This window comes from Cordyceps fumosorosea (assembly GCF_001636725.1).
Source record: "Cordyceps fumosorosea ARSEF 2679 chromosome Unknown scaffold_8, whole genome shotgun sequence".
NCBI lineage: Eukaryota > Fungi > Ascomycota > Sordariomycetes > Hypocreales > Cordycipitaceae > Cordyceps > Cordyceps fumosorosea.
In genome coordinates this window covers 244,241-269,586 of record NW_017387308.1, presented here as the reverse complement: position 1 = coordinate 269,586, position 25,346 = coordinate 244,241, and the positions used below count along the sequence as shown (strand labels likewise).

The window sequence follows — 25,346 nt, the reverse complement described above, 5'->3', positions numbered from 1 at the left end:
TGGGGCAAGACTACAGAAAAAAAAGTTGCGACACAACTGCACTTGACTTCACCACTGCTGCATCGACATCAACATATCGATCCACGCCGCTCCCGCCTCGACTCATAGATAATCATACGACTGCGGCTATCCCAGAGAGTCTGAAATATACAGCTCTCGACGTGCCTGGGCTCATCACGAGAAGGGAGAGCCACAATCGCTCCGCCGAGAGAGCCCACGGCCCTCGAGACTTGAGACGCGCTGCCCTCGCCTTACACTCATCCGTCATCTAGGCACCATGTTTGAACTTCCAGAGGCAAAAAGGTTAGTAGGACATGTTCGAAAGCCCACGGTGTCGCGAATACTCGGAGCTTTCCCCCAAGAAACCCAATGCACTGCTAACTTCTGGCCTGGCAACAGAGTTCGACGCGAGGATTTAGGCGACTCTGACCAGTCGGACGTGGACGAAGATAATGCGGCTGGGAATGATGCGGCGATGCAAAGCCGAGTGAATGCGCAAATCGCTGCGGCACTGGGCCTCGACGATGACGACGAGCCACCGGTTTCCGCGGAGCCGATTGAACACAACACCGACAACTCTACGCAAAGGACAAATGCTGCCCAAGTCGATGGAGATGCTGATCCTGATAAGGAACAAGGCTACGAATTCAACCTCTTCAGCACAGCCGGCCCTGGCGGCTCAACCAAGACGGCCAAGGTGATACTGGAGGACCCAGCTGCACCTCTAGGCGACGGCGCATTTGTACGGCCACGGCCTCTGTCGTTCTTCACAACCAAGACGGTGTCGGCAAAAGAAAAGGAGCAGTACAGCTACGCGGCCGTCACGGGCGCCGAGATTGTACGCTGGTCCACGCAACCGTCGTGGGGCATGGCGATGCCCTGGAAGGTCATTTCGATTAAAGCGACGCGCACGAAAAAGGTCGGCGACGACTCCACCGAGGTATTGATGGAGAATGCGGACCAAGTTGACAAGAGGAAGAGGCCCGGCAAGAAGCAGCGGGTCTTGCAGCGGCAACGCAAGCGTTCAAGGGCGCAGGTCATGGAAGAGGCCACCAAGAAGCAGGTCGAGAAGGAGGAGCATCTGAAAGATAAGAAGAAGAGGCTAAATAGGATAAAGAAGCTGAGGAAGCGCGCCAAGGATAAGGAGAAGAAGCTGGCGGCTGGTGGTGAGACGGCTGGGGCGGATACTACCAGTGAATCTGAAGGCGACGACTAGATATACCCGCTTGGGAGCTCGAGGGACAAACATGTAAATACATTATGATTTCACGATTCTAAAGAGGATTATCTGAAAAAAGAAGTGAAAATGTTGCGATAACCTGCACCTGGCGTGTTGACCTTTCAATGTAGCTCAACACTACCAGCCAATGAGCTCCTGCCGTGGCACTGCGCCATGTCGCCCTAATCTGGATAGCTTCGGGTCCGCAAACTTAATTTCTATCAAACACGCGACAACATTGAAGCAACGACCAAAACCCCGACACGAACTAGCGGCATTATCGAACAGAACACAGTATCTACAGATTAAGGGAACCCTTCAACATCATCGGACGAGAACTGCTCCCGTGCAGCTACGCTTGATGGAGCATTAAGGTGTTGTGGACAATCCGCAGGTCCGTTCTCGCTGAGCAATCGGACCTACCGGCCGACGAGAGACAAAGGGATCTGGTGACGAGAGAAACCGCTGCAATCATCCGATAGACATATTGGGAATCTCTCGGGCGCGCCTGCGTCTGTAACCGGCCCCGAAAGCGAAGCTCCATCCCCAACCATGAGCGCTCTCGACGCCGCCAAGGATGACGGGACTGTCCAGATCCCAGTCGCGACCGGTCAAGGTCCCACGACCTCTGTGACCGAAGTACCGGCCGACGACGAAGCTACAAAGGCTGATATCGAGATGGACGTCAAGGATATGGGCCAGGTGGCTGGCGGGAAACTGGGCACGGAGACGACAGAGAAGCTACCCCTCGCGCCACCACCCGCTGCCACGCGGCCGATCTTGCAGCGCAATGCTCTGCAGCGCGCAGCACTGGAAATTCCAGGAGGCTCCGCGACACCGACGCCGATGCCGCAGGCGCCCGCGCCACCCCTGCCGACCGACTCGCTCTCGCTCGCGCAGCTGCGCAAGATTGTCAGCGAGGTGAACCGGCCCGAGCAACCGGCCTACGACTTTACCTACGCAGACATGGGCCCACACGCGGAGGAGATTGATGAGTGGTTCATGTATCAGTTCTGGCAGTGGGTTCGCCTCAGCTCTGCGCAAAAAGCGTTTGAGTGGCACTGGAGTCAAGAGACGGCCGCCGCAGAGGGCGGCTACGAGGTCGCCTGGGAGGACGCCGACCACGAAACCCGCACGCGGTTCGTGCGCGCCGCGATTGCGGGCGTGCAATCCAACGATGCGGCGCTGCGCTCGGCCTCGATCGGGAAGCTGGTGTATTTGGTGCTTGGCCGCTGGGGGGACACGGCTGTGCCGCACGCCGCGGCCGAGGAGGAGGGGGAAGGGCGGGACGGGGATGGTGCGACGAAGGGAAAGGGGACCGGAAGGTCTATCGCGAGTCTAATGCAGCTGCAAGCGATCAAGGCCGGCGTCGAGTGCCTCGCGTCGCTGGAGGGCCTGCCAGTTGTGTGGGAGGCCCTGCGGCACGCCTTTGAGCTGCAATGGTCTGGGGACGCGCCAAGTGGGCAGGCGGGCGCCGCGCAGGGCAACAGTAGCCAGCAGGAGCCGCACGATGAGCTGATGAACCTCATGACCATCATGTACATTGCACTGCAGGAGGTTCTCAGCGACCCTGAGGACATGTCCGCGTCGTACGGAAAGCTCCTCGAGCTGCAGCCTCCGCTTACTGAATTCATGATGACGGCAACGACGAAGTTGCGATGGGACGAGCAGAATGCGCTCCCGCAAACGCAGATACTGCTGCTCTTTTGGAAGTCGATTCTTCTCGTGTTTGGCGGTACTAAGGACTTGCAGCGTGTCAAGAAGGCCATCAGCGAGCTCAGCGAGAACCAAGGCAAGGAGACGATTACGGCCTCGCCGCTAGACTACCACGTTTTCCGCCAAGAAATCACCTCCAAGTACCCATCATACGTCCCGCCTAGGCCGGCGATTCCCCTCGAGGAAGATAACACCTCCCTGCTTCCGCCGCTTCCCCAACACCCGGCCCGGAACAACGGCGCTAACGGTATCCTTCCCGCACCGGCAAGTGCACAAAACGGTGGCGGCGCAAGTATCCTGCACCAGCCAGTGCACATTGCCACGCCGGCCCCTTCACCGCCACCGTCTCCAGGCGTCGGCGGCAAGGGCGGAAAGAAGCAAAACTACCAGACAAACCAAAACTTCCCGTTCATGTACCCGCCTCTCGACGCGACCAGTAATAGCGCCGGTGGAAAGGGGCTCGCGGCGCTCGACGATAGGATCAACCGCCGGTGGGAGGGCAGCCATATCCCCGCATCCATCCTGGAGGCGGGCGAGCTCTTCTCGACGCGTGTGCGGATGACGAGGGCCACTCGGCAGCTCTGGGACGAGAGGGAGGCGTTTCTCAAATTTGAGCGTGGCTGGGAGGCGGACGAGGACAACGATGATGTGGAGGAGCTGGACCTCAGCGAGCTCACGGAGGAGGAGAGAGAGCTGATCAAGGAGGTGAAGGGCGCGGATAAGGAGCCGCGTAGGCCGGCCGCACCGGCGGAAGCTGTTGATTTCGGTCCTCGGAAACAGGAGATGAGCGACAGAGACAAGAAGCGCCTTGAGGCAGTAGAGAGCTTCTACGTGAGTCAACAACTGACGTGTTGATGAAGGGGTGCTAATCATGAGACAGCACCAAGCATTGCCTCATTTGCAATCCTTGGTCATTGTTTTGCTGCGACCAGTCTTTGCTAATGTTGCGGCCATCGTGGCGCAACAAGGCCCGCAAGGCCCTCATATGAACCAGGGCATGCCGGGCCGCAACGGACCTGGAATGAACGGCGGGCCTAATCCTGACAACGGGAGACCGCCGGCGGACGCCCCCGAGCTGTCGCCGGAGGAAGTGGATGCTGCCCGAACAAGAGAGATCACGACCAAGGCCATGTCTGGCATTCTGGTCCTGTTACTCAAGTGGCTTAGACTCTCACGTAAGTATCCTGAATAAGGCAAAATGAACGTGAAGAGCAACTCAAGATCTAACATGAGATAGATATTTTACGGTTCGAGTACATGACTCAACTTTTGTTGGATTCCAACTATATCCCGCTTGTGCTCAAGCTGTTTGCCCATCAAGACGTACAGCAGGTTGTCGACAGCAAATTAGACCGCCTAGAGAATAGGTATACTGCCTCTACTTCCAGATAAAGCCATCCTCTCTAATAACTCGTGACAGCTTTTTCCAATTCTGCAACCTTCGATCTCGGTTCAAGGATAGGACAGATAGTGACCTTGACAACGAAGATGAAGACGATGAAGCTGAGGACCAGGCAAACAGCGCGCCCGAGCATGAAAGCGAGGCAGAAGAAAGCGACGACAGTGCCGCACCGCCGCCGATTAAGAAGTACCGCTCGCCGCCAGCCGAGGTGTCGACGAGCGAACAGCCAGCAGAGCCGCCGGGCCGTTCGGCCGCCGTGGAGGATGGCGGCAACCAGGGGGGCAGTATGCGGCCCGAGGTCGACGAGCTCGGGTATCCGGTGCACGACCTCCCCACGGAGCCCATCACCGACTTTTCCTGGCGCAACTTCTTCTCGCTCATCAACTACCTGCGGTTGATGCAAAAAGTGTGCAAAGGAAAAGCGCACCGGAACCTGCTCCTGGTCCAATACAAGTCGTCGACGATTCTGCGGCGGGCGCTCCGCGTACCGCAGCCCGCGCTGCGGCTGTACACTCTCAAGCTGTTCAAGAACCAGGTACCATACTGCGGGCGCAAGTGGCGGCAGAGCAACATGCGCGTCATCACGGCCGTCTACCTCCACTGCCGGCCGGAGCTGCGCGACGAGTGGCTGGCGGGCAGCGACGTGGACGCCGAGGTGGACTCTGCGCTGCCTCTGGAGCAGGCGCTGCGAGGGCTGACGCACTGGTTCAACGTGAGGAGGTACCCGGACAAGACGCTGCTGGCGCCGGGCGGTGATGCGGTGGGCGAGGGCAAGGAGGCGGCGCGGAAGGATAGGCGCGGGAGCATTGCTCAGCAGGACTTTTTCACGCGTGAGCTGGAGAGGCTGGACTTGGACTGGGCGGAGGTGAGCGGCGACGAGTCGATGGGCGAGATGGAGAACTGGTAGTCTGAATAATCACGACAGTGTTGAGAGAAGGAGAGACTCATTAGCGTAGGATTTCGTGTGTTGATTGGAATGAATGATAGCGGGTAGTATTATCAGCTATTGATGAATAAAGTGAAAAAAAAAAGAGCGCGTCGTGAAGGGGGGTATCATCCAGTGACCCGTGTCCATGCCATTTCCATTAAAACCAGGAACCAAAGAAAACAACAAAAATTCTGTGTACCCAATGCTGTACATTTGTGTGTGCGTGTCTACATTATACGCTTTTCTCCCCGCTTCTTTACGGGCGGTCATAGATGCCGTCGTCGTAACGGTAGCTCGGGGCCGGATACCGTGGGGCCGACATCTGGTGACTCGGCCGCTCCGCGCGGCGCGGCTCGTACGGGTCGTCCGCGGGATACGGCAGTGCCGTCGCCGCCGCCGGTGCCGGTGTAGGACTGTGTGCTTCGGCGCTGCCAGCAGCGGGGCGGTACTGGAGGTAGTCGTCACCCGCGTGGCCGAAGCGATCACCGGCATGCGCGTATGACTCGCCGGCATGCGCGTATGGATCGCCGGCATGCGCGTACGGGTCGCCGGCACTGGTGTACGTGTACGTCGTCGGCGCGGTGTGGCCGGTGGCCATGGGGCTGTTTTGTGCAGCGGCGCCCTCCGCGCCGTCGTAGCCGGTCTCGTACTTGTTGTGGTCGTGCTCGTGACCGATGGCGGTGGCCTGCGAGTCGCGGTTGGCGGCGGCGGCGACGTCGATGGGCTGGGCGTGCTGGGGCAGGTTGTTGGGGTCGTGCTGGGGAAGGGGCTGCTGTCCGCGGTCGCGGCCGAAGATGCGGCCGAGGAAGCCGCGGCGACGAGGAGACTCGGGCTGGTCAGGGCCGGGCTGGTAGTTGTCGTAGGGCCCCTGGGCGTACGGCATCTGCATCGGCGGGGGTGGCGAGTTGGCGAGGCGCTTCTCGCGCTGGTGGTTACGGCCGAGGGCGAGCTCGATAAAGATGGAGAAGATGTAGAAGAAGCTGGGAGTATCGGGGTTAGCACGGGCGCCAGCAAAAGGAAGGGGGCGATTTGTTGAACGTACATGGCAATGATGGCAATGGCCAGGCAGGCCGTCTCGAGCTTGCACGCGCTCCGGTAGCTCGGGATCTTGGTGAAGCCGCCGCCGGCGTCGAGCGTGTCGCCGGCCTTGCCCTTGCCGAAGACGGTGGTGACCTCGCCGGTGCAGCTGCCGGCGCCGTCCTTGTTAGCAACGGCGACGAAGATGTAGGCGCAGAGGAAGGCAAAGTCGAGGCACATGGCGGCGAAGGAGGTGAGGGTGCGGCCGGCGAGGCAGCAGAGCAGCAGCAGGCCGAGCAGGGCGTAGGCGGCGGCGACGCCGACGATGCCCTCGACGGCGCGGACCTTGGTGGGCGTCGGCAGGTTGTGGTTGGAGAGGGCGGCGAGCAGGTACGAGTAGATGCCGAGGATGATGACGGAGCAGAGCAGCTGGACGGAGCGGATCAGCCACTGGAGCGTCTTGAGGCCGAGCGCGGTGCCGCCTCGAGACATGGTGGCGGGTGGTGGTCGGTAGTGGTGGTAAGCGGGACTCGATTGATGGAGAGATGGGTTGTAAAGATGCCTGATGCCTTGGGGGGGAGAGGATGAATAGAGGAGCAGATTGTAGTTGGGATCTTGATTTGGATCGCGATTTAAAAGGGAATAAGAGGTGAAATGTCGCGCAAAGTCTAAGCAAGGATGAAAAGCAAACGGGGATCATAGAGTTTTGAATATGTATAGAAGCCGGGCTGGCTTACTCCAAACAGTAAGCAGGTTGTAAGGCGTTTAGCAAGTTCTTGCACTGCCCGTCGAGCGGTTGGGATGTGGAGACGGTGATCCCTGCATGGCCGTGTTGACGTAGACCTTTGTCCCTCTGAATCCGAAACCCGAGCGGCTGTTGTTTTCCGCGTTCTCTATTCCCATCCATTCATCTGTAACTGAAAATACTACACTCACAAATATCTTGTACAATCCTCAGAGTTGACAGAAATGTCATATTGGTGAGTTACTGATCGGCCATGTCTTTCAAGCAGCCCAAACAAGTTGGCCATGTCTCACTGTTACTATTTCTAGAAGATGACGACGATGGAGACAAGTGGGTCCCTCGCTGCACCCGGCGCTGAAGCCGCTGGAAGAAAGGCCCTAAAAGCTTCGCTCAGAGGACCTGGTGGCTGCGTCCCGCGTGGCTGGGTTTGGTGGCTGAGCACAAGGAACATTGTGGGCGCATGATGGACTTGGTCTTTTTTGCCACACTTCAGAGTTGCGTTTGTCAGTACAAAGTTGCAAATTGGATTCGTCGGGCCATCGCGTGCAGCGTCAAAGCAAGGTCGCCAATCGAGAAGCCAAGACTGGTCTGAGTGCAAGACTGCTATTGACCGTGAAGAAGAGGGCCGGAAGCTAGTCTTGTCAGGGGCAGAAACCATCTCAACGCCTCCTTACCTTGGCGCCCATCGATCGCATTCTTACCATCCTATGCTGTCAACCTGAGCAGCTACTTCATAGCCGCAGAAGCCGACTAGTAGCCGCCAGTGCAAAATGATGGTCTAACAGGCAGTTTACAACAGCTTTCAGATCAATTCACATCGTCTCCAGCAGCCGGGCAGTCGCATGCCGACAGGGACAAGATGCGTTTGCAACTATGCTTTCGACGGCGATGCTCGTCACACTCGTCCAATATCTTGCCGATTTCCCGACATGCACCGTCCAACAGCTCAGGATGAAGTCTTTAATCGCATTCGTCAGTGAAGCCGGAGAGTGCAGATCTAATGCCCGGCAGTGCGGCTGCGACGGGCTGCACTGTTGAGCCATCCGCAGCGCTCGAGGAGGCACTTCGACTGCCTCGCTTTCTCTCCCTGTGTTGGAAACGCTTTCCACCCGCAACAGTTGGTCCGAGTTCGCCATCATTGCGACCTATTCATTTTCCGACCGCCAGTCCAGTTTGTTTATTTTTGGGTGCGGTCGAGGCAACCAGAGTATTTCGAAGGCGATGGCGGTCAAAAGTCTTCGGGTTTCCGGTAAGGTCGTCAGGGCCGCTTGAATCGGGTATGAGAAGCGACTGCCTCAGGGGCTCCCTTGAAGCCGCGGTGGAGTAAGCGGAATATGGAGCCTCTGCAAACACCTCAACTTTTCTTCCTGCATCAACAAATCACTATCAGTGGCGCCGTCTTTGACCATGTACGTAGTCACGGTTTTATCCAGAGCTCCTCAGCACGCTTGGAGTGAGACAACGAGCTGTTCCAACAGTGCACCCCAGTTGCTTGACAAACATATTCGAAAAACAGGTCAACTTGCAACCACACCGCAGTTTTCAGCCGGGATGTCCAATCTTGAGCCCGGGAACCCTCTCATAGCGGGAAGCACTGATCCTGAAAGTAACTGCTGCGCGATCCTCCAACAATGCTCGCGGTTTCGCTGTGGTCAGTGCTTTGACAAAGGGTTTGGGCATATATCTGGTGTGATCTGTGTGAGGCACATTGAACCTGTGCAAGATCCCGCTTCCACAGCATTTGTACTCCTCGGCCGAACTGGAGCTAGAGATGGCACTGACTCTTCCAGCAGAAAATGTCGGTCGTTTCTGGTTCGGTGAAGGCCCGTGGCCGTTTCTTTAAGGCGAATTCGACGGTGTCTTCACAGTTCTTTTCAGTGAAAAGCTCAATACTGTGGCAAGGGCTGAAGAGCTCACTCCTTTGTGCTGAGTGCGACAACTACCGACAAAACGCGTAAAATATATCTGCACCCTGGCAACGCTCTCAGGGGTGTTCACGAAACCTTTGTAGGGACGCACGGGACTGGCATTGAAATTTTTGAATGTCAGCATTAATTGGGTGGCGTGCGGATTTTCTCGAAACACTTGAAAGTGTTGATCAATCGAGCGTACACGTGGGTGGGTGTGAGCTGCGCCTAGCAGCAAACTAGCAAATGCTAAAGCCCAAGAAGCAGTTTTCTCAAGCTTATTGGAAACCTTATGACCTTGGCTGGGCAGGGGGGATTTCCACTGATTTTCCGCGGCTGTCTTGGCAAGACTCGACTGGACTTTGTGCAGAGTTTCTCTGGATCAGACAAGGCGGACCAGCCTGACATCAACCTCAACGTGTTCGAGATGCACACAAGCACAGATGCACGGAAACAGCCGGCTCTGTTGGTGTCGCATGGCCGGCTCCGTATCTGGTCTTTGACAACAAAGCGGCTCCCCGACCACTGGTTCGTTGCAAGCCGATGACAAGCGACTAGGCTGGGTGTGGTTGGCTGGTCTGTGGTAGCAGCGAATCATGGGTTTCGATGTTTTGAGGGGTTTTGTAGTCGATGCTGCTGTGTAACGGCGGCGGCTGGGATGCAACCCCACAGCCAGCAGTGTTCGATGAGCTTACTGCAGAAGCCGTTCAAGCCCTGTCAACGCCCAGCAAGCCAAGACGACGCGCTGGCGGCGCAATCGGTAGAGCGGCATGGGGGTCTTCATGAATGAAGAAGGGCTAAAAAAAAGAGTCAAAGAAGAGGGTTCAGAAGGGCTGAGTTATGAGCACTCAGAGGAAGCGGCAACGTAGAGGAAAAGAATGGACGGGCGCTGTCGGAGCTGTCGCTGCGAAGAAGGACGAGAAACATGCCCCCGAGCTGCCCTTGGATTAATTGGGCATTATATCGCTTGAGGCGTGAAGAGTGCAACACTACTATCGTGAGGGGGGGTTTGGTTGTGTCGTGGAAAGGTCGTGTTCTGTCTACATTCTAGACCGAAAGAACAAGTCGGCTTCGGTATTCTTTTTGTATGTCACACGCGACAGTGCATACGAAACGAAAAGCGCTCAAAAATGGCGTTGTGGTCATTGGCTGGCTGCCTCCGCGGCGTACATGCGGCTGTCGCGTGCCTCTTGGCAGCCAGATCACTAGAATCCGAAGCGCTGGGAAGCAGGCGGCTTGCCAAGTGCGAGCGAGTTGGGCTGCCGAGCCGGTATCTCTTTCCTGTACCGAAGGCTGGCTTGGCGACTGCATGCGTCTTCTGGACCGACCGACTCGAGATTTGAATTTGAAATCTCAGAACCTGCTCTGTCTATCCCTTCAATTCTGGAGCAAATGAGATAACACGACCCAAAAATTCAGCTCGCCCTGTTTTATCAGGCCTAGAACCGGGAAAAGGCTGCGAGAGCGAGTCGGGCGACGGGTGCGAATCCTGCCAATCACGTCGAGCACGCGCACATGGAGAGTGTCCGAGGATGTCAGCAAGCGGTCATTGTTGCTTGGGCGAGTCCAGAAAATCCAGAAGCTGGAGACGGGGCCTCTCTGCTTGGCACAGGCTAGAAGCACGAGAAAAGAACTCTGTTCAGGCAAGAGGGCCGACCGACGTGTGGATTTGGGGGTTGCGCCACGGGTTGATGGGCTGGAAGGCCCGCGCAGCCTCAACAGCCTCAAGAAGAACAAGGGGGGGGGATCTCAACCTACGAGGCGCAAGGGACGATCCCACGTGTGTGATCCAAGATGGATGAATGGCCGTCTCTGGGGTAATAAGTGGTGCTTGCCAAGCATTTAAGCTTAAAGAAACCGTATTGGTGGCTTCGTTAGTTCCACATCCGGGCCAGTCAAGCGTGGAGTATTCCGGGCTCGCCAACCGCCACCGGTGCCTATCGCATGAAATACTTGAGTGACTATTCCTCTCGGTGTCCGTTTTCTGAAAGCGGTAGGGGTTCTAAGAGCCTGTCATGTCGTGCACATGCGACAGACTTCTCGTTATGGGGGGGGTTTGCTATTGAAACGCCACATGGCTCCGGCGTCTGGTCTGGTCTCTCTGTCACTCTGCTTGCTCAGCTCAATGGACGGATGGGCATGGGTCGTCTCCTGCAGGTTGCGGGCGCCCGGCTCTGCCCTGCCCGTCATTCACTCACTATAAAGACGAATCCATTCCCAAACACTCAGGGATTTTTTTTCCCTTGTCTGTTCGTGTCAAGGTTAACCAGGCTACTCTCTGCAGACAGCATCAACCTCCTCCTCCTCAGCCACCAAAAAGTTTACTCTTCTGGTCCGAGTTGGAACCAACACAACCGTCAAACATGGTTCTGCACGAGTACACTTACGTCTTTGCCATTGGCACCTGCTTTGCTCTCCTTGAGGCTTTCAACAACGGTGCCAGTATGCTATGCCCTGCCTGCCCTCCTCCACGCCTTATTGTCCTTCCATCACTAACCAAAACCCCCTTCTAGACGATGTCGCCAACGCCTGGGCTACCAGTGTTTCCTCCCGATCCATCTCATACCGCGCTGCCATGGTCCTCTGCCTAGTCTTTGAGATGCTCGGTGCCGTCGCCGTCGGTGCCCGCAGCGCCACCACCATCAAGAACGGCATTATCCCTGTCTCGGCCTTCCAGAACGATGCTGGTGTCCAGCTCCTCGCCTTTGCCTGTGCTTCCGCCGGTGCCTCCACTTGGGTCATGTGGTGCACGCGCAATTCTGCCCACGTCTCTTCCACCTACTCCCTCATCTCTTCCCTTGCCGGTGTCGGTGTCGCGACTGTCGGCGCCGGCGGCGTCCAGTGGGGATGGAACAAGGGCTCTGGTCTCGGTGCCATCTTCGCCGGTCTCGGCATGGCCCCCGCCATCTCGGCCGTCTTTGCCGCCGTTATCTTCATGCTCATCAAGGTCACCGTCCACATGCGCAAGAACCCCGTCCCCTGGGCCGTCTGGACCTCTCCCTTCTTCTTCCTCATCGCCGGTACCATCTGCACCCTGTCCATTGTCTACAAGGGCTCTCCCCGCCTGGGTCTCGCCAACAAGCCCGCCTGGTACATCATCGCCGTCACTCTCGGCGTCGGCTTTGGCCTCTTCTTCCTGTCCGCCCTCTTCTTCGTGCCCTACGTCCACGCCAAGGTCGTCAAGAAGGACTACACCCTGCGCATCTGGCACGTCGTCTACGGCCCAATGCTCTTCTGGCGCCCGGCCCCCCCTGATGCCGAGGAGGCCAAGGTCCCCAACTACCACGTCATCCAGCACGACACCCCCGAGACGGAGAGCGAGACCGACGTCCGCCCGCCCAGCGACAACCTCAAGGGCCGGGATGACGCCGTCTTTGGCAGCAAGGAGGTCAACAACGCCGCCGGCAGCAAGAAGCTCATCCTCGCCGAGTGCAACCAGGAAGGCTACCAGCGCCTGATGCGCGAGGCCCTCGAGGCTCACCACGCCCGTCTCCGCCAGGGCCGCGGCCCTCTCGCCTGGGCCATGCGCACCCTGCACAACAACCGCATGGGCGCCGGGTCCATCCACGAGACTGCCAACCTCATCACCTTCTTCAAGCGCATCCCGGCCCTGATTGTCTGCGCCCTCCTCTACGGTGCCCACTACGACATCCACACTGCTCAGGTCGGTATCGAGGGCACTCCCGAGGGCCAGCGCATGGCTCGCGTCTACGACCACGCCACCAAGTACCCCAACGAGGTTGAGTACCTGTACTCCTTCGTCCAAGTCATCACCGCCTGCACTGCCTCTTTCGCTCACGGCGCCAACGATGTCGGCAACGCCGTCGGTGTCTGGGCTGTCATGTACGCTGCTTGGTCCACCGGCAAGGCTGCTGGCGCCAAGGCCCCCGTTCCTCTGTGGCAGATTGCCGTCATGGCTCTGACTATCTGCTTCGGCTTCATCACCTACGGTTACAACATCATGAAGGGTAAGCTGTCCACCATCTCCTGTCCTAGCGCAAATTATACTAACCGCTTCAATAGTCATGGGTAACAAGATCACCTACCACTCTCCCAGCCGTGGTTCGTCGATGGAGATGGGCGCTGCCATCACGGTCCTCATCTTCTCGCAGTACTCCCTTCCCGTGTCCACCTCGATGTGCATCACCGGTGCCACCGTCGGCGTCGGTCTGTGCAACGGCACCCTCAAGGCGGTCAACTGGAAGCGTGTCTTCCTCCTGGTCTTCTCGTGGATCATGACCGTTCCCATTGCCGGTCTCATCGGTGGCTGCCTGATGGGCCTCATGCTCAACGCCCCTCACTTTGGTAGCACCCGGGCTTAAATTGACCTGGCGAAACGTTGGGCATCCGGCTTCGGCCTCACATTGTACATGGAGTTTTTATGACTTGCAAATACCACAGAAAAGATTGATTAGAGAATTTGTTATTACATAGTACACGCGTAATATTATACAGGATGAAATTTCATTTATATTCTTCACTTTTCACTTTTCAGGCCGCTCCTCCATCTCCCCGCGCTGACGATGAATCTGCGCGGCCATCCTGCGCTTCAGCGGCGGCACGTTGTTGACCAGCCGTAACCCGGCGCGCATGCCCATCATCGCCAGCCAGCCCGTCCACCCGGGCCTGTATATCGCGTCGCTCTCGTCGAAGCGCTCCAGCGACTTTTCCACGCGCTCCCACGCGTACCCGTGCATCTCCGCCTCGTACCCCGCCACCGCCTCCACGACACCAAGCTCGCCCGCCGCGGCGCGTGTAAGCCGCTCGCCGAGGATGCGCGCGTCCAGAAGTGCCGTGTTGGCGCCGACGCCCAGCCCCGGCGTCATCGTGTGCACCGCGTCGCCGATCAGCGTGACCTGCGAGCTCGCCCACGCCGGGGACACGCGCTCGCTGGTGCGCACCGCCAGCGCGAAGCCGGTGGTCGGGTCGGACAGCTCAAACAGCCTGCGCAGGTTCGGATGCCACGCGGCGGTGCGCTCCAGGAGCAGCTCCCGGATCGCCTCCCCCGGCAGGGCGAGCACGTCATCGGGGAGGCGCGCGCGCGGGGCGCCGAAGCCGAGGAGCACGTAGTCGCGCGTGTTGTCGAACAGCGCGCCGGGCCATGCGGCGAGCAGGTGGGCGTCGGAGGAGCCGACGGCGCCCGGGAGGGGCCCGTGGTCGGCGTCCCAGGGAAACTCCATGACGTGCAGGATGGCGGTGTCGCCGTGGGCAGCGTGCACCATGGTGACGCCGCGCAGCATCTGCGGGGTCAGCAGGGCCCGTGTTTCCGCGGTGAGGGGCACCTTGACGCCGAGGCCGCGCAGGCCCGAGTCCCGGACGACGGCGTGCGGGAGGTACTGCCTGCGTACGGGGGAGTTGGTCCCGTCCGCGCCGACGAGCGCGTCGCCGACCGCGGAGGACCCGTCCTCGAAGTGCGCGGTCACCGTGCCGTCCGCGTTGTTCTCATAACGGGTGAAGCGCTTGTCGAACTGGACGACGTCTTCGAGCCCGGTGAGGAGGAGCTGGCGGAGGGTCATGCGGCTGACCGAGTACTCGGCGGCGACCCCGTCGGCGGCGGGGGAAGCGAAGCCGGAGATGCTGAGGAGCTCGGAGAGGTGCTCGGTGAACATGTTGAGGTGGTCGGGGGTGGCGGCGGCGGTGGCGCGGAAGAGGGAGAACAGGGAAGGGGGGATGCAGGCGGAGAGGCTGCGGGCGCCTTCGGGGGAGATGCCGACGCGGTAGCCCTGCAGGCCGTCGCGGCGGGTGCGGTCGCGCTCGAAGACGGTGACGGAGATGGGGACGGCGGTGGAGGAGGACTGGAGGAGGCAGTGGGCGAGGGCGAGGCCGCCGGTGCCGGCGCCGATGATGAGGACGCGGAGGGTCATGGGTGGTGAATGTCAATTAAATGTGAAAAAAATAAAAAATAAAATAGACTAAGATAGGGAGGTGGTTTGGAGCAGAGATTATGACGGTAAGAGTTGATACACATACGGGGAGCAGACGACAGTAATTTATACATGTTTTGAAAAGATATTTCTCTTCCAAGTAGAAAAGGGACGGCTCCGGACGGGGCGGAGGTGGTGATCCACAAGTCGCCGTTCTCATCGGCGCTAAATCGCAAAGCTAACCCAAAAGGGACACTGCTGTCGTGGCCTGGAAAATCATTTCGCATTTCAGCCCTACGCAAGTCTGTTCAAGCCTTTTTTTTCTTTGTTCCATCGAATTTGTTGACTTTTTTGACTCATACGGGTTTATCCTGACATGTGAAATTGACTTAGCTGACGACGCCTTTGGCGTTTCCCTTCATGCCCAACCCTTCAACAGCCAAGCTCACCTGCCCCTCCCCCCCCCCGGCAACCTCTCCCGGTCTTCCTGTCGCACAATTACCCTGCAGGCCTGCCCAACCAACGCAGTGGTGCAAATGTGTCACGACATGGAGTTGTTTTTCTCGTTTCAGCCTCACTTTTGCTCCGTTATTGGTTAGTTGGCGTCCCCCCTCCGCTGACCAATGTCGTGTTTGGAGTACCTGGTGGCAAGACGGTGAGCGGCAAAAGTAGGCAACATAGCTTTGCCTTGTGTTGCTTGCCTTCTTTGCATGACGCCCAATTTGGGGGGGGGGTCTTTTTATAGGGAAAAAAATTTCCGGGCCTCTCACAACAGATTTGGTTCCAAAATTTGCTCGCCTCACCAGAGACACCGCCATGGAGAAGGAAGAGTTTTTTTTTTTCTTTCCATCTCTTCGGGGTCAAGTTGCACGGCGTCAGGCGTTGGGTTAGAAGATGTATATATAAGGAAGCCAAGCTGTTGGACATGTCCTTGAGGGGGGGGACAAAGAGAGGAGTTGAAGACAAAAATACACTCATCAACATTTCCAAAACTTTATTCTCTCTCTCATTTGAGGAAGCAGGTAAGGGAAAGCATCCCCAGGATCATTCGCCCCCTTCCCCCCCGTACTAAAGCCGCTGTTAAGCCATCATCCCCAGACCCAACAACAAAGAACCCCCAGCCAAGCCTTGCCATGGCCGAGATGGCCCGGCTCAACGAGCTGACGGCGCAGATCGCACAGATGCACCAGCAGATGGACTACTGGCGGGGCCAGGAGCGCCGCACCGCCGCGATGCTCGAGGCGGCCATGGCCGACATGGCCGGCTACACGCGGCGCGGCCGGCTGCCGGACCCGGTCGTCTCGGCCGCCGTCAACAACCACTCCATCGCGCTCAACCGGATCCGCGCCAACATGGAGAGCCTCCAGCGGCGCAGGACGGCCGCCGAGGGCGAGCACAGGGCGCTGGCGCAGAGGATTCGGGGGCGGGGGTAATTAGAAGTCGAGAGGAGCGGGCTGTGCAGGGTTCTGCCAACTTTCTTCCGAGTACAATAAAGGCGGTCATGTCTTTCGTCCAAGGTCAAAACGCCCAGGGATGTACATGTTTGGAAAAGTTGTGCGACGTGGGAAGTAGTCGGGTAGATGACAAGTCACACTGGGATAAGTGTCAACGGGCAACTGGTGCATGTAAATATTATCCATCAGTACATATCGCAATCATTCTCTACTACGCAGCTTCATCAAGTAGGTCATTGCCTCTGCCCTAGTAATCATCACTTCACACCGGAGACCCACTGCCGGGGTCCGTCGCCGGTACTGTCGGCGTCTTCGACCAGCGGGCCGTTCCCGGACTTAAGCGCCGAGCCGCCTTTGGACGCCGGCTCACCATCAAGTCGAGTTTTGTTCTAGCGTCAACCTCTCATATGAACCGAAAAGCTAGCCGTCAGAGTCGCTGCCAGCAGCCGGGCCAAGACACCCTCATCTGACCGCCGCTTCTGCTTGCAGCGACGCGATGCCGCTGCTGGATGGGTCTTACTGGCCCAGCGGAAGCTGTATTGTCGAACGGTTCCCGATCCATCGGCGAAATCCATTCGAAATGTAGCCATCGAGAAACAGTGCCGGATACCGCAGCCAGGCAGCGGCGTCGAGCTCGACCTTGTTGGCCTCCCAGTACTTGACAAGCTCGTTGTCGGCCAGGGACTCTCCATCTCTCTGGGCCCGTTCGTCGCGAGCTCGTCGTCGAGCCGAATCGCGGCCTCCGGGCTCCCCGCCCCCGCCGCCGGCTGCCCCACGTGCCTGGTGACGTCTTGGACGAGTTGGAGGATCCATGGGGCTGGTGCGCATAGTTGCCGTGGGAGGATCTCGCTCCACGCCTAGTTCGTGAGGCCCCTGAGGTTGCCGTCCCCGTTGATCATGACCGTGTTCATATCGAGCGAGCCCTTGCTGAGCATAAACCCGCCCTCATCCTGCCAAAAGGGGCTTTGAAAGGATTCGCTTAGGGACACGACGATCAAAGAGCCCATCTTGGCAAAGAATTCCTCAGAAAGTTGCGCTCGCTCCTCGGGCTTGAAGCTGCGCAGGACGGCGGGGTGTACCTCGTTGGGGTTGGTGACGTGCTGAGAAGCAGACTCTCGCACGGTGTTGCAGGACTCCTGATCCTTGCGAGGCAGGCCATCGCGGTCGGTGAAGTAGTTGTTCGAGCGGGAGAGGTGACGGCCGACATACTCAGAGACTCCGTCAGGCTCTGGGTACTGCGACCCGGTCTGGGGAAACTTGGAGGCCTGGAGCTCGTGAACACGCTAACAAGCTGCGAGGCGAGGCGCAAACGCTGCTCAAAATCCAAACCTTCCAGTATTTCGTCATCGCGCGGCTTTCCGGGGATGCGGGTGGTGATGATGAAGAAGCACTGCGTCGTCGTGGAGTCGTCCGTTAGCTGCTCGTCTTTGCCGTGCGCGATAACTCGAGGGACGGGGATACTTGGGTGCTTCTTCTCAATATACCTTTCATGAGTGTGAGTCACGGCGTGGAGCTTGTTACGGCGGAAAGAGCACCTACTGCTTGGGAGGTTACGTACGCGAGTGTTGCCGCTTCGCTGCGAATCATGTCCCAGTGTCGGTCGGCTATCGTCGGTACGGGGATGCGAACCACCAAGTCCTTATCGTTATCGTAGGGGTTATCGTAGGGAAATCTAGAGTAGATGCAGACAAATAGTTCCAACTCGTAATTTGGACGAGACGCAATAGACCTTGCTATCACAGTAGCGGTTGACCAGTACCTGGACCCGTTCGAGGGTGATGGAGGCGGCGAAGCGGCCGGTACGGGCCTGGATATCGCGGTCATTCCAAGGAGTCTCGTAGGAGGGCTTAGGAGGTATAAATTCGGATGCCATGGTGAATGCGTTTGGAAAATGGTTTTTGTCTGTTGAGGAAGATTGAGTTGAGTCTCCGGGGAGGTCCTTATACCTTGCTCTGACCACGTCACAAGACATGTGGTACCTCAGCTGGACAGGGCGGCTGCAAAGGCATACGTCACAACTCAAAAGCTCTTGGCGATATGATACAGTGTTTCTGGGGCGCTCAGATATATCTAGTCATTGTTTCTGGGTTGAAGTTTCACACACCGAATGTTGGTCGAGAGACACAGGCCTACATACATAGCTCCTAACTCGGTCTGCAACAGGGAGTGAGCGCACGAACAAGGACGGCTGCGGTACGAGCGTTAAGAAACAAAAAAAAAAAAAAGCAAGTCTTTTGAAATTGAATATTAAAATAGAAATCTAGGAACAAAAAGTTGGCTGATAGCTAACAATTACAGCAGCTGCTGGTTACGGTGGAGAAGGCAACCAACCACAACTCAGCTGGTAGTCAACGGACCTGGCGAGAGGCGCTTTCCTCCTTCATCAACGCCATCGCCATCGCCATCATGACCACCCAATCCCGTCCATCAATCCGCGCCAAATGAATCCACCTCTCATGCCGCCGCCATGGTAAACGTCGCTGGTAGGAGCAAAGGATGCGTCCCCTGCCGGCGGCGCAAGGTCAAGGTCAGTCAGCTCCAACCTTCACGCCCTGTCCTCCCCCCCCCTCCGCCTCATCACGCCAGACTAACCGCGGGCGAAACCAGTGCGACCTGAGCCTGCCACAGTGTCAGCGTTGCCTCGACCTGCGCATCGCCTGTCCTGGACCACGCGTCGGTGCCTTTTTTGTGCACTGCTCCCAACAACAACAACAGCAGCAGCAGCAGCTGTCGGCGGCACTCACCCGCATCCCGCCCCCTGCCACGTCCTGTCGCGCCGCCGCCTGGGACCGGCTCTTCCTCGCCCACTTTGTCGAGTCCTTCGGCCTTCCCGGGGGCGCCGTCGTCGGAGGACCCCCCACCTGGCTCGAGACGCTGCCCTCCTTCCTCGGCCGCGGCCGCGACGGCGCCCTGGCCACGGCGTCGATCCGCTCCGCCTCCATGCTGAGCTACGGCACCTGGGCATGCGACGAGGTCATCCGTGCCGACTCGTACCGGTGGTACGCCACCGCCCTCGCTCAGCTGGGCCGCTCCATCAATGACAGCCGACAGCAACCGCTCGAGACGGCCCTCTGCGCGGCGGTCATGCTCATCCACTTTGAGACGTGGGCCGGCACCGCGCCTGACGCCTGGGTGCAGCACGTCCGCGGCGCGGCCGCCCTGCTCCGCGCGGCCGGCCCGGAGGCCGTGGGGACGGACAGTGGTGGTGGGTTTGTGCGGGCGGTATTTAGCCACCTCCGCTTTCAGGTCTTCCTCGCGTCGATGCAGGACGGCACGCTGCACGCGTTTGCGCGGCCGCCGTGGCTGGAGGCGCCGTTTCGCGAGCAGAGAGGGACGCTGTTTGACGAGCTGGTAGACGCCCTGTTTGCGGTGCAGCGGTGTCTATTCACAGTTCAGCAGCAAGTCGAAACCCTCGATTTATCTTTCAATATTTCTGATATTTCTACAGTCGTGGGATCCTTGGTGGAGGATGCGGCAGGACAGCTGTCTGCGTGGAACGAAAAGTACATTCCGTTGCTGCGACCTGCTCCTCATGTCGGCAATCCTCGAGGGGATGAGTTGATCGTCAAGTTGAGCTCGAAGACAGGACCTGGCCTTCCGGAAGCAGCTCTCCTGTCCCTCTTCCACGCCGGCCGGGTCATTGTCTCTCAGCTGGCGTCCGCCACCGGCGTGACCGACGTACCCGACACCGCGGCCGAGGACTCCCGCGTCATCTTGGAGGCAGCCAGCTCCGACGCGCAAGGCCACTCCCCGCCGAGCAGCAAGCTCCGACCGTTCATGCTCCTCCCGGGGCTCAAGATTGCCAGCGTCTGGAGTCCCTTGCCAGAGATGCGGGCGGAAGCTCGCGCGCTGCTGCTGGACGAGCAGATCTTGGCAAGCCCCATGGCAGATATTGCGCTGACGTCGGAGGGCTACTTCTCACGGCTGGCGACGTCGGTTCTGGAGAGTATCGAAAGAATAAAAGAATAAAAGAATATAGTATAAAAAGATAGAGAGGATAGTAAACAATAAAAAAAAATAAAAGAATAAATAAGGTTACTGCTTGACCTTCTACCAACAGGCTCATAAAAAACCCTGATGAGAAAGGAAAGGTAAAGAGTTCGCTCGGGAGTTCAGGCCAGGAGCTGCAGCCTACTAATGCTCTCGAGGAGCAAGATAGAGTACGGCGCAATGAGACACAAAGAAAATAGGTGAGAAACTTTGATAAACACTGCATAGTCATTGCTCAGGACTGTCATCACTATCATCACTATCATCACTATCATCACTATCATCACTATCATCACTATCATCACTATCATCACTATCATCACTATCATCACTATCATCACTATCATCACTATCATCACTATCATCACTATCATCACTATCATCACTATCATCACTATCATCACTATCATCACTATCATCACTATCATCACTATCATCACTATCATCACTATCATCACTATCATCACTATCATCACTATCATCACTATCATCACTATCATCACTATCATCACTATCATCACTATCATCACTATCATCACTATCATCACTATCATCACTATCATCACTATCATCACTATCATCACTATCATCACTATCATCACTATCATCACTATCATCACTATCATCACTATCATCACTATCATCACTATCATCACTATCATCACTATCATCACTATCATCACTATCATCACTATCATCACTATCATCACTATCATCACTATCATCACTATCATCACTATCATCACTATCATCACTATCATCACTATCATCACTATCATCACTATCATCACTATCATCGCTCTCATCAGTATGGGCAGTATAATTAGTACCATTAGTACCATTAGTATCATGAGTATTGTTAGTATCATCGCCATCACTATTATCGCTGGCATAGCGTTGGCCTCGACGGCAGCTTTGCGAGCGCAATAGAGCCTCTAGTGGTGCCTCTAGCGGTGGTGCCTCGCACAGTCAAAATTGACTACCTTTGCAAAAGCAGCGTTTCCAGATTCATACTACAGGATATCTCTATAAACCAACTGCGTACGTTATTAGTCTCTCGAGAGGGACAAGGAAAAAAAATGCATCTTCACGCATTTGAAGCCTGTCGAGGTCTGCCACATCCTTGGCTGGTGCCAACGACAAGTTCAAGCTCAACCACGATACGCTTGTCCGAAATGGCTAGGAACAGGTTCTTACCGAAGCCTTTGGAAGGTCACCAAATCTTCCGAGACAAAGACGGCCGTTGCGTCATGAGTGGTCACCGAGCCGAGTTTGAATTGAAGCTTCATGAGGCACTCAAAATGCGGGCTGTTCTTGACGCGCAATGGCATTGCCTGAACATATGGGCCATGTCGGGAGCTGCAGTGGACTTTGCACTCGCGAAGCCGGAAGATTTTGAGCCAGACTATTGTGGCGATCCCTTAGAAGAAGGTGTTTTTCTTACGTCTGAGCAAAAAATGGACATCGAGGGTTTGCTCCAAAGGTGGAAGAGGACTGGGACCCAAAGATCTTAGGGTGTCAAAACGTGCCTTTCTCATCTGCCACTGTAGAAATCCACTCAAGCGATCAAGTCCATCGAACGGATCCTCAAAGACCCTTCTCTTTTTGCGGTCATAGCTCTGGTGCTTGAAGGGAATATAGGCATGTTGCATCTCGAAGCCATAGTGTCGGTGGTACTTCCTCTCCCGAACAATGTAGCCCTCGAGGCCTCGCAGGACCGCCCCGCGCCCGATTGCAGCCCATCTTGACATCTCGTTAGCATCAGTTCGCCCATACAATTGACCATTTCATCGCTACTTAGGCTCCAGAAACCGGCGTAGTAAAGCGGATGCCATTTTCTGAACACCATTGCAGAATAGACTCCGCAAGGTAAGGGGAGGATCCGAAGCCACCCACCAGCGCGATGGTGTCAATATCTACCACTCCTTCTTCCTCGGCACGTTCCACTTGGTAGGCAATCACCATGAGGATCTTTTGTACCACAGGTTCAAAAACCCTTTTCAAATCTTTTTGCGTCAGCAGAACTGAGCAGGAGCGCCTCTCATAATACTTTTCGGTGTTGCGGTTGCGTTTCAGGTTTGGAATGTGCAGAGGAATCCGGTACGGCCTGTTGTTCGGTAGGCTTCCTCATTGCGCGCGTCAACCGGGCCGGCGAGATTGAGCAGGACTGGCTGCCGCAGTTTCGACGCGATGCGGCGGCCCTGCGCGCGCTGTTCAGGCCTCCTCCCAAGATGAAGCGGGCGGCTTGCGGCCATTTCTTCTGCAGTTCGAGATTGGAGGCATGCTCCTCCTCGGCGCCGTCCTCGAGGTCGGTCAACCTCCTCCGTAGCTTCAAGCCATCGCCAATTAACCCTGCCACACCAGATCGCGAGCTTCACGGCTTCTCTGGGCGCGCCGCTCATCCTACACCCGGCTGGACGAGCTGCGTGGGCTTCGCGCTGGTGTTTGCCATCTTCATCTCGCAGACGAGCTTGGGCAGACGTCTTGGCAAGTCGATCGGTAGCTACATCACGCACAACGACAGACGCATCGGCTTTTTGCGAGACATGCTCAACAATGTCAAGAGTGTCAAGGCGAGCACCATGGAGGATCTGTTTCAAGACAAAATCACCGCGGCTCGCAATGATGAGCTTGGAGTGTTGCGTTACTACCTGACAACCTCGTTTGCCATGTTTACCGCCATCAACCAAACGACGCCGTACCTTGCAGCTTGCGCCTCCTTTTTGACATATGCCATGGCCGGTAAGACGCTGACTGCCGATGTCGTTTTTCCATGTCTCACGTACTTCCAGCTTCTGTACCAGCCCGTCACTCTCGCTTCGCTCACTCTTTCACGCTAATTTTCTGTCAAGCCCTCACTTGGTCGTGTGCGAGATTTGCTTATAGCGTCTGAGTCACAAGTCAATTCCAAAGATTCCTCTGACAGCTCGTCTGCCGCCACCACTTTTGACTGTGCCTCGTTTGAATGGCCCTGCCAGGGAGATGCCACCCCAACCTCGCTCCAAGTCGGAAGCCTCGATATTCCCCGCGGCAAGACAACGATCGTAATTGGACCTAATGGGTCCGGAAAATCGTCGCTACTACAATCAATACTCGGTGAGATGATAATTTCCAACGGCTCATGTGTCGTCAATGGCTCCGTGGCATATTGCTCTCAAGACCCATGGATTCTCTCAGGCGACCTCGGCGACAGCATCGTCTTCAACAGTACTAGAGGATTTGATCGTCAAAGGTATCAACCCGTGGTTCGCGGCTGCGGACTGGATAATGATTTTTCAAAGCTGCCTGGTGGGGTTGAGCACGCTGCGGTTGGCGAGGCTGGAACAAATCTGAACCCTCCCACCACGACATCAATCACCCACCAACCCAACACCGCCGCCCGATTTTTCGGCTGACGCTAGCAACACCCCTCTCGATAGCTTCTGGCAAGAAGAAGAGCGTGCCCGCGGCGCAGTCCGCTTCTCAGTCCTGGACTTCTACATACGTCAGTCCGGTGGCACTGCGCACGCTGTCGCCGTCGCGTTCATGACCTGTATGCTCACTGCCGCCAAGGTGGTCTCGCAATACTGGTTCGTGTGGTGGATCGCCGACACGTTTAGCCTCGCACAGAGCCAGTACATGGGCATCTTCCTTGGGCTGACACTGTTCCAAGGCTTCGTCCACCGCCGTGGTCGGGATAACGCTCGTGGGCAGTAGCTTGCGGGCTGCGAGACGAGTACATGAACAGATTTTGAACAATTTACTAGGTGCTCCTCTGTGGTTCTTTCAGCAGAACCCAACGGGACGTATTCTGAATCGCATGTCGCGAGACTTGGATTCGATGGACAGCAGACTGATGAACGCCATCGACCGACTGCTTGCTGCGGGGACCACAATGCTGGCTTCAGTAACGATTGTAGCGTCGTATGGCGTCTATTTATTTGGTGCTGTTGTCCCACTCCTGATCATTGTCGGCTGGTGTCTCCAACGATTCAGAGTGTAAGTCCCAACTGATCGATAATTCCAACTACCACTAATCATCCGCAGTGCCGCGCGAGAACTTCAAAGCCTCGACTCTGTCCTGCAGTCTCCTGCGCTCTCCATTGCCAGCGAGTCTCTGCGCGCAACTTCCTCCGCTCGCGCTTACGGGGCTATCCCATTCCTCGTCCGCCGCCATGGTCGCGCCCTCGATCGTCTCGCCTCCTCCAAAAATATCCCGCTCCTCGCTCGACACCTGGGTCACCTTTCGCTCCGAAAATAGCCGCGCGCTACAGTTCTACTCGTTCTCGCGCAGCTCACCGTGCACGGCGTGTTTCCCCATGTCAGCGCCAGTCTCGCGCTTGGCACGGCGACGACCCTTGCGCGCAACGTCTACCTGCTCGCCTGGGCTGCCACGGATCTGGACATTCAGCTCAACTCGGTAGAGCGCCTGCAGACTTAGTATGAGGGCATCCCGTGTGAAGATAGGCGGCGCCCCGGGGATGAGGCGCAGGAGCGCGAAAATGAACTGGGGAGTTGGCCCGAGAATAACACCATCAGCATGGAAAATGCGTATCTCAAGTACAAAACGCGTGAGACCCCAGCTCTGGATGGTATCGACCTTTGGATTAAGCAAGGGGGAAAAAGTTGGCCTTGTCGGCCGAACCGGTATGATTTTACTTCCGACGACGCCCTGCAGCGGCGCGTGGCAGGACCTGCCCGCATCCACCACCGTCATCACGATTGCGCACCGTGCCAGCTCCCTGGCTTGGATGGACCGCGTGCTTGTCATGGACGCCGGCAGGCTCGTCGAGGACGGCAGGCCGCGGGATCTGCTCTCAGACGGTGCCAAGGGGTATTACCGAGCCGCCATTGAAAAGGACGGGCCCAAGGCGATCCAAGCGGCGCTGCAAGTGGCCGTTGAATGGGACAATAAACGCAACAGCGCGATATGAGGCATCCACCAATGTATTAATTAATACAGCCTCCACCCTAGCTACTAAAGCCGCTCATCTTGTTCCTCGGAGCGAGAGTGGGTAGTTCGTAGTCAATGGAATGGCGCTGGACGCAGTACGACGTGATGTTCTGTTATCGGTGGCACTTGGACTTCTTCGCTCGTAGCCAGACTACCGTTAGGGTGCAGGGG

The 25,346-nt window shown here is 57.0% G+C and overlaps 10 protein-coding genes across 10 annotated transcripts; 6 read left to right on the top strand and 4 right to left on the bottom strand.

The window, feature by feature from the left end:
- Window positions 1-277: 277 nt before the first annotated feature.
- Window positions 278-1,216, top strand: ISF_03940 (hypothetical protein; the record flags this gene model as incomplete). Its single annotated transcript, XM_018847546.1, has 2 exons — window positions 278-303; window positions 400-1,216. The coding sequence occupies 2 exons, from the start codon at window positions 278-280 to the stop codon at window positions 1,214-1,216; spliced, it is 843 nt and encodes a 280-aa protein (XP_018705126.1).
- Window positions 1,217-1,771: 555 nt separating this feature from the next.
- Window positions 1,772-5,244, top strand: ISF_03939 (HAM-2, protein required for hyphal anastomosis; the record flags this gene model as incomplete). Its single annotated transcript, XM_018847545.1, has 4 exons — window positions 1,772-3,766; window positions 3,816-4,110; window positions 4,173-4,302; window positions 4,356-5,244. 4 exons carry the CDS (start codon window positions 1,772-1,774, stop codon window positions 5,242-5,244), a joined length of 3,309 nt encoding a protein of 1,102 aa, XP_018705125.1.
- A 277-nt stretch (window positions 5,245-5,521) lies between these two features.
- ISF_03938 (hypothetical protein) lies at window positions 5,522-6,774 on the bottom strand (the record flags this gene model as incomplete). The annotated part of the gene is made up of 2 exons (XM_018847544.1): window positions 5,522-6,245; window positions 6,308-6,774. The coding sequence occupies 2 exons, from the start codon at window positions 6,772-6,774 to the stop codon at window positions 5,522-5,524; spliced, it is 1,191 nt and encodes a 396-aa protein (XP_018705124.1).
- Window positions 6,775-11,297: 4,523 nt separating this feature from the next.
- ISF_03937 (Phosphate transporter) lies at window positions 11,298-13,256 on the top strand (the record flags this gene model as incomplete). Its single annotated transcript, XM_018847543.1, has 3 exons — window positions 11,298-11,376; window positions 11,448-12,902; window positions 12,958-13,256. The coding sequence occupies 3 exons, from the start codon at window positions 11,298-11,300 to the stop codon at window positions 13,254-13,256; spliced, it is 1,833 nt and encodes a 610-aa protein (XP_018705123.1).
- A 162-nt stretch (window positions 13,257-13,418) lies between these two features.
- ISF_03936 (FAD-dependent monooxygenase) lies at window positions 13,419-14,798 on the bottom strand (the record flags this gene model as incomplete). Its single annotated transcript, XM_018847542.1, has 1 exon — window positions 13,419-14,798. One exon carries the CDS (start codon window positions 14,796-14,798, stop codon window positions 13,419-13,421), a length of 1,380 nt encoding a protein of 459 aa, XP_018705122.1.
- A 1,133-nt stretch (window positions 14,799-15,931) lies between these two features.
- ISF_03935 (hypothetical protein) lies at window positions 15,932-16,231 on the top strand (the record flags this gene model as incomplete). The annotated part of the gene is made up of 1 exon (XM_018847541.1): window positions 15,932-16,231. One exon carries the CDS (start codon window positions 15,932-15,934, stop codon window positions 16,229-16,231), a length of 300 nt encoding a protein of 99 aa, XP_018705121.1.
- Window positions 16,232-16,768: 537 nt separating this feature from the next.
- On the bottom strand, window positions 16,769-17,080 carry ISF_03934 (hypothetical protein; the record flags this gene model as incomplete). The annotated part of the gene is made up of 1 exon (XM_018847540.1): window positions 16,769-17,080. One exon carries the CDS (start codon window positions 17,078-17,080, stop codon window positions 16,769-16,771), a length of 312 nt encoding a protein of 103 aa, XP_018705120.1.
- A 29-nt stretch (window positions 17,081-17,109) lies between these two features.
- Window positions 17,110-18,125, bottom strand: ISF_03933 (Protein kinase-like domain protein; the record flags this gene model as incomplete). Its single annotated transcript, XM_018847539.1, has 4 exons — window positions 17,110-17,517; window positions 17,541-17,736; window positions 17,811-17,953; window positions 18,012-18,125. The coding sequence occupies 4 exons, from the start codon at window positions 18,123-18,125 to the stop codon at window positions 17,110-17,112; spliced, it is 861 nt and encodes a 286-aa protein (XP_018705119.1).
- A 623-nt stretch (window positions 18,126-18,748) lies between these two features.
- Window positions 18,749-21,172, top strand: ISF_03932 (Fungal transcriptional regulatory protein; the record flags this gene model as incomplete). The annotated part of the gene is made up of 3 exons (XM_018847538.1): window positions 18,749-20,184; window positions 20,313-20,412; window positions 20,471-21,172. The coding sequence occupies 3 exons, from the start codon at window positions 18,749-18,751 to the stop codon at window positions 21,170-21,172; spliced, it is 2,238 nt and encodes a 745-aa protein (XP_018705118.1).
- Window positions 21,173-21,417: 245 nt separating this feature from the next.
- ISF_03931 (ABC transporter, transmembrane domain, type 1) lies at window positions 21,418-25,155 on the top strand (the record flags this gene model as incomplete). The annotated part of the gene is made up of 8 exons (XM_018847537.1): window positions 21,418-21,712; window positions 22,364-22,984; window positions 23,129-23,474; window positions 23,662-23,927; window positions 23,989-24,220; window positions 24,269-24,459; window positions 24,496-24,661; window positions 24,900-25,155. The coding sequence occupies 8 exons, from the start codon at window positions 21,418-21,420 to the stop codon at window positions 25,153-25,155; spliced, it is 2,373 nt and encodes a 790-aa protein (XP_018705117.1).
- Between the last annotated feature and the right edge of the window lie 191 nt (window positions 25,156-25,346).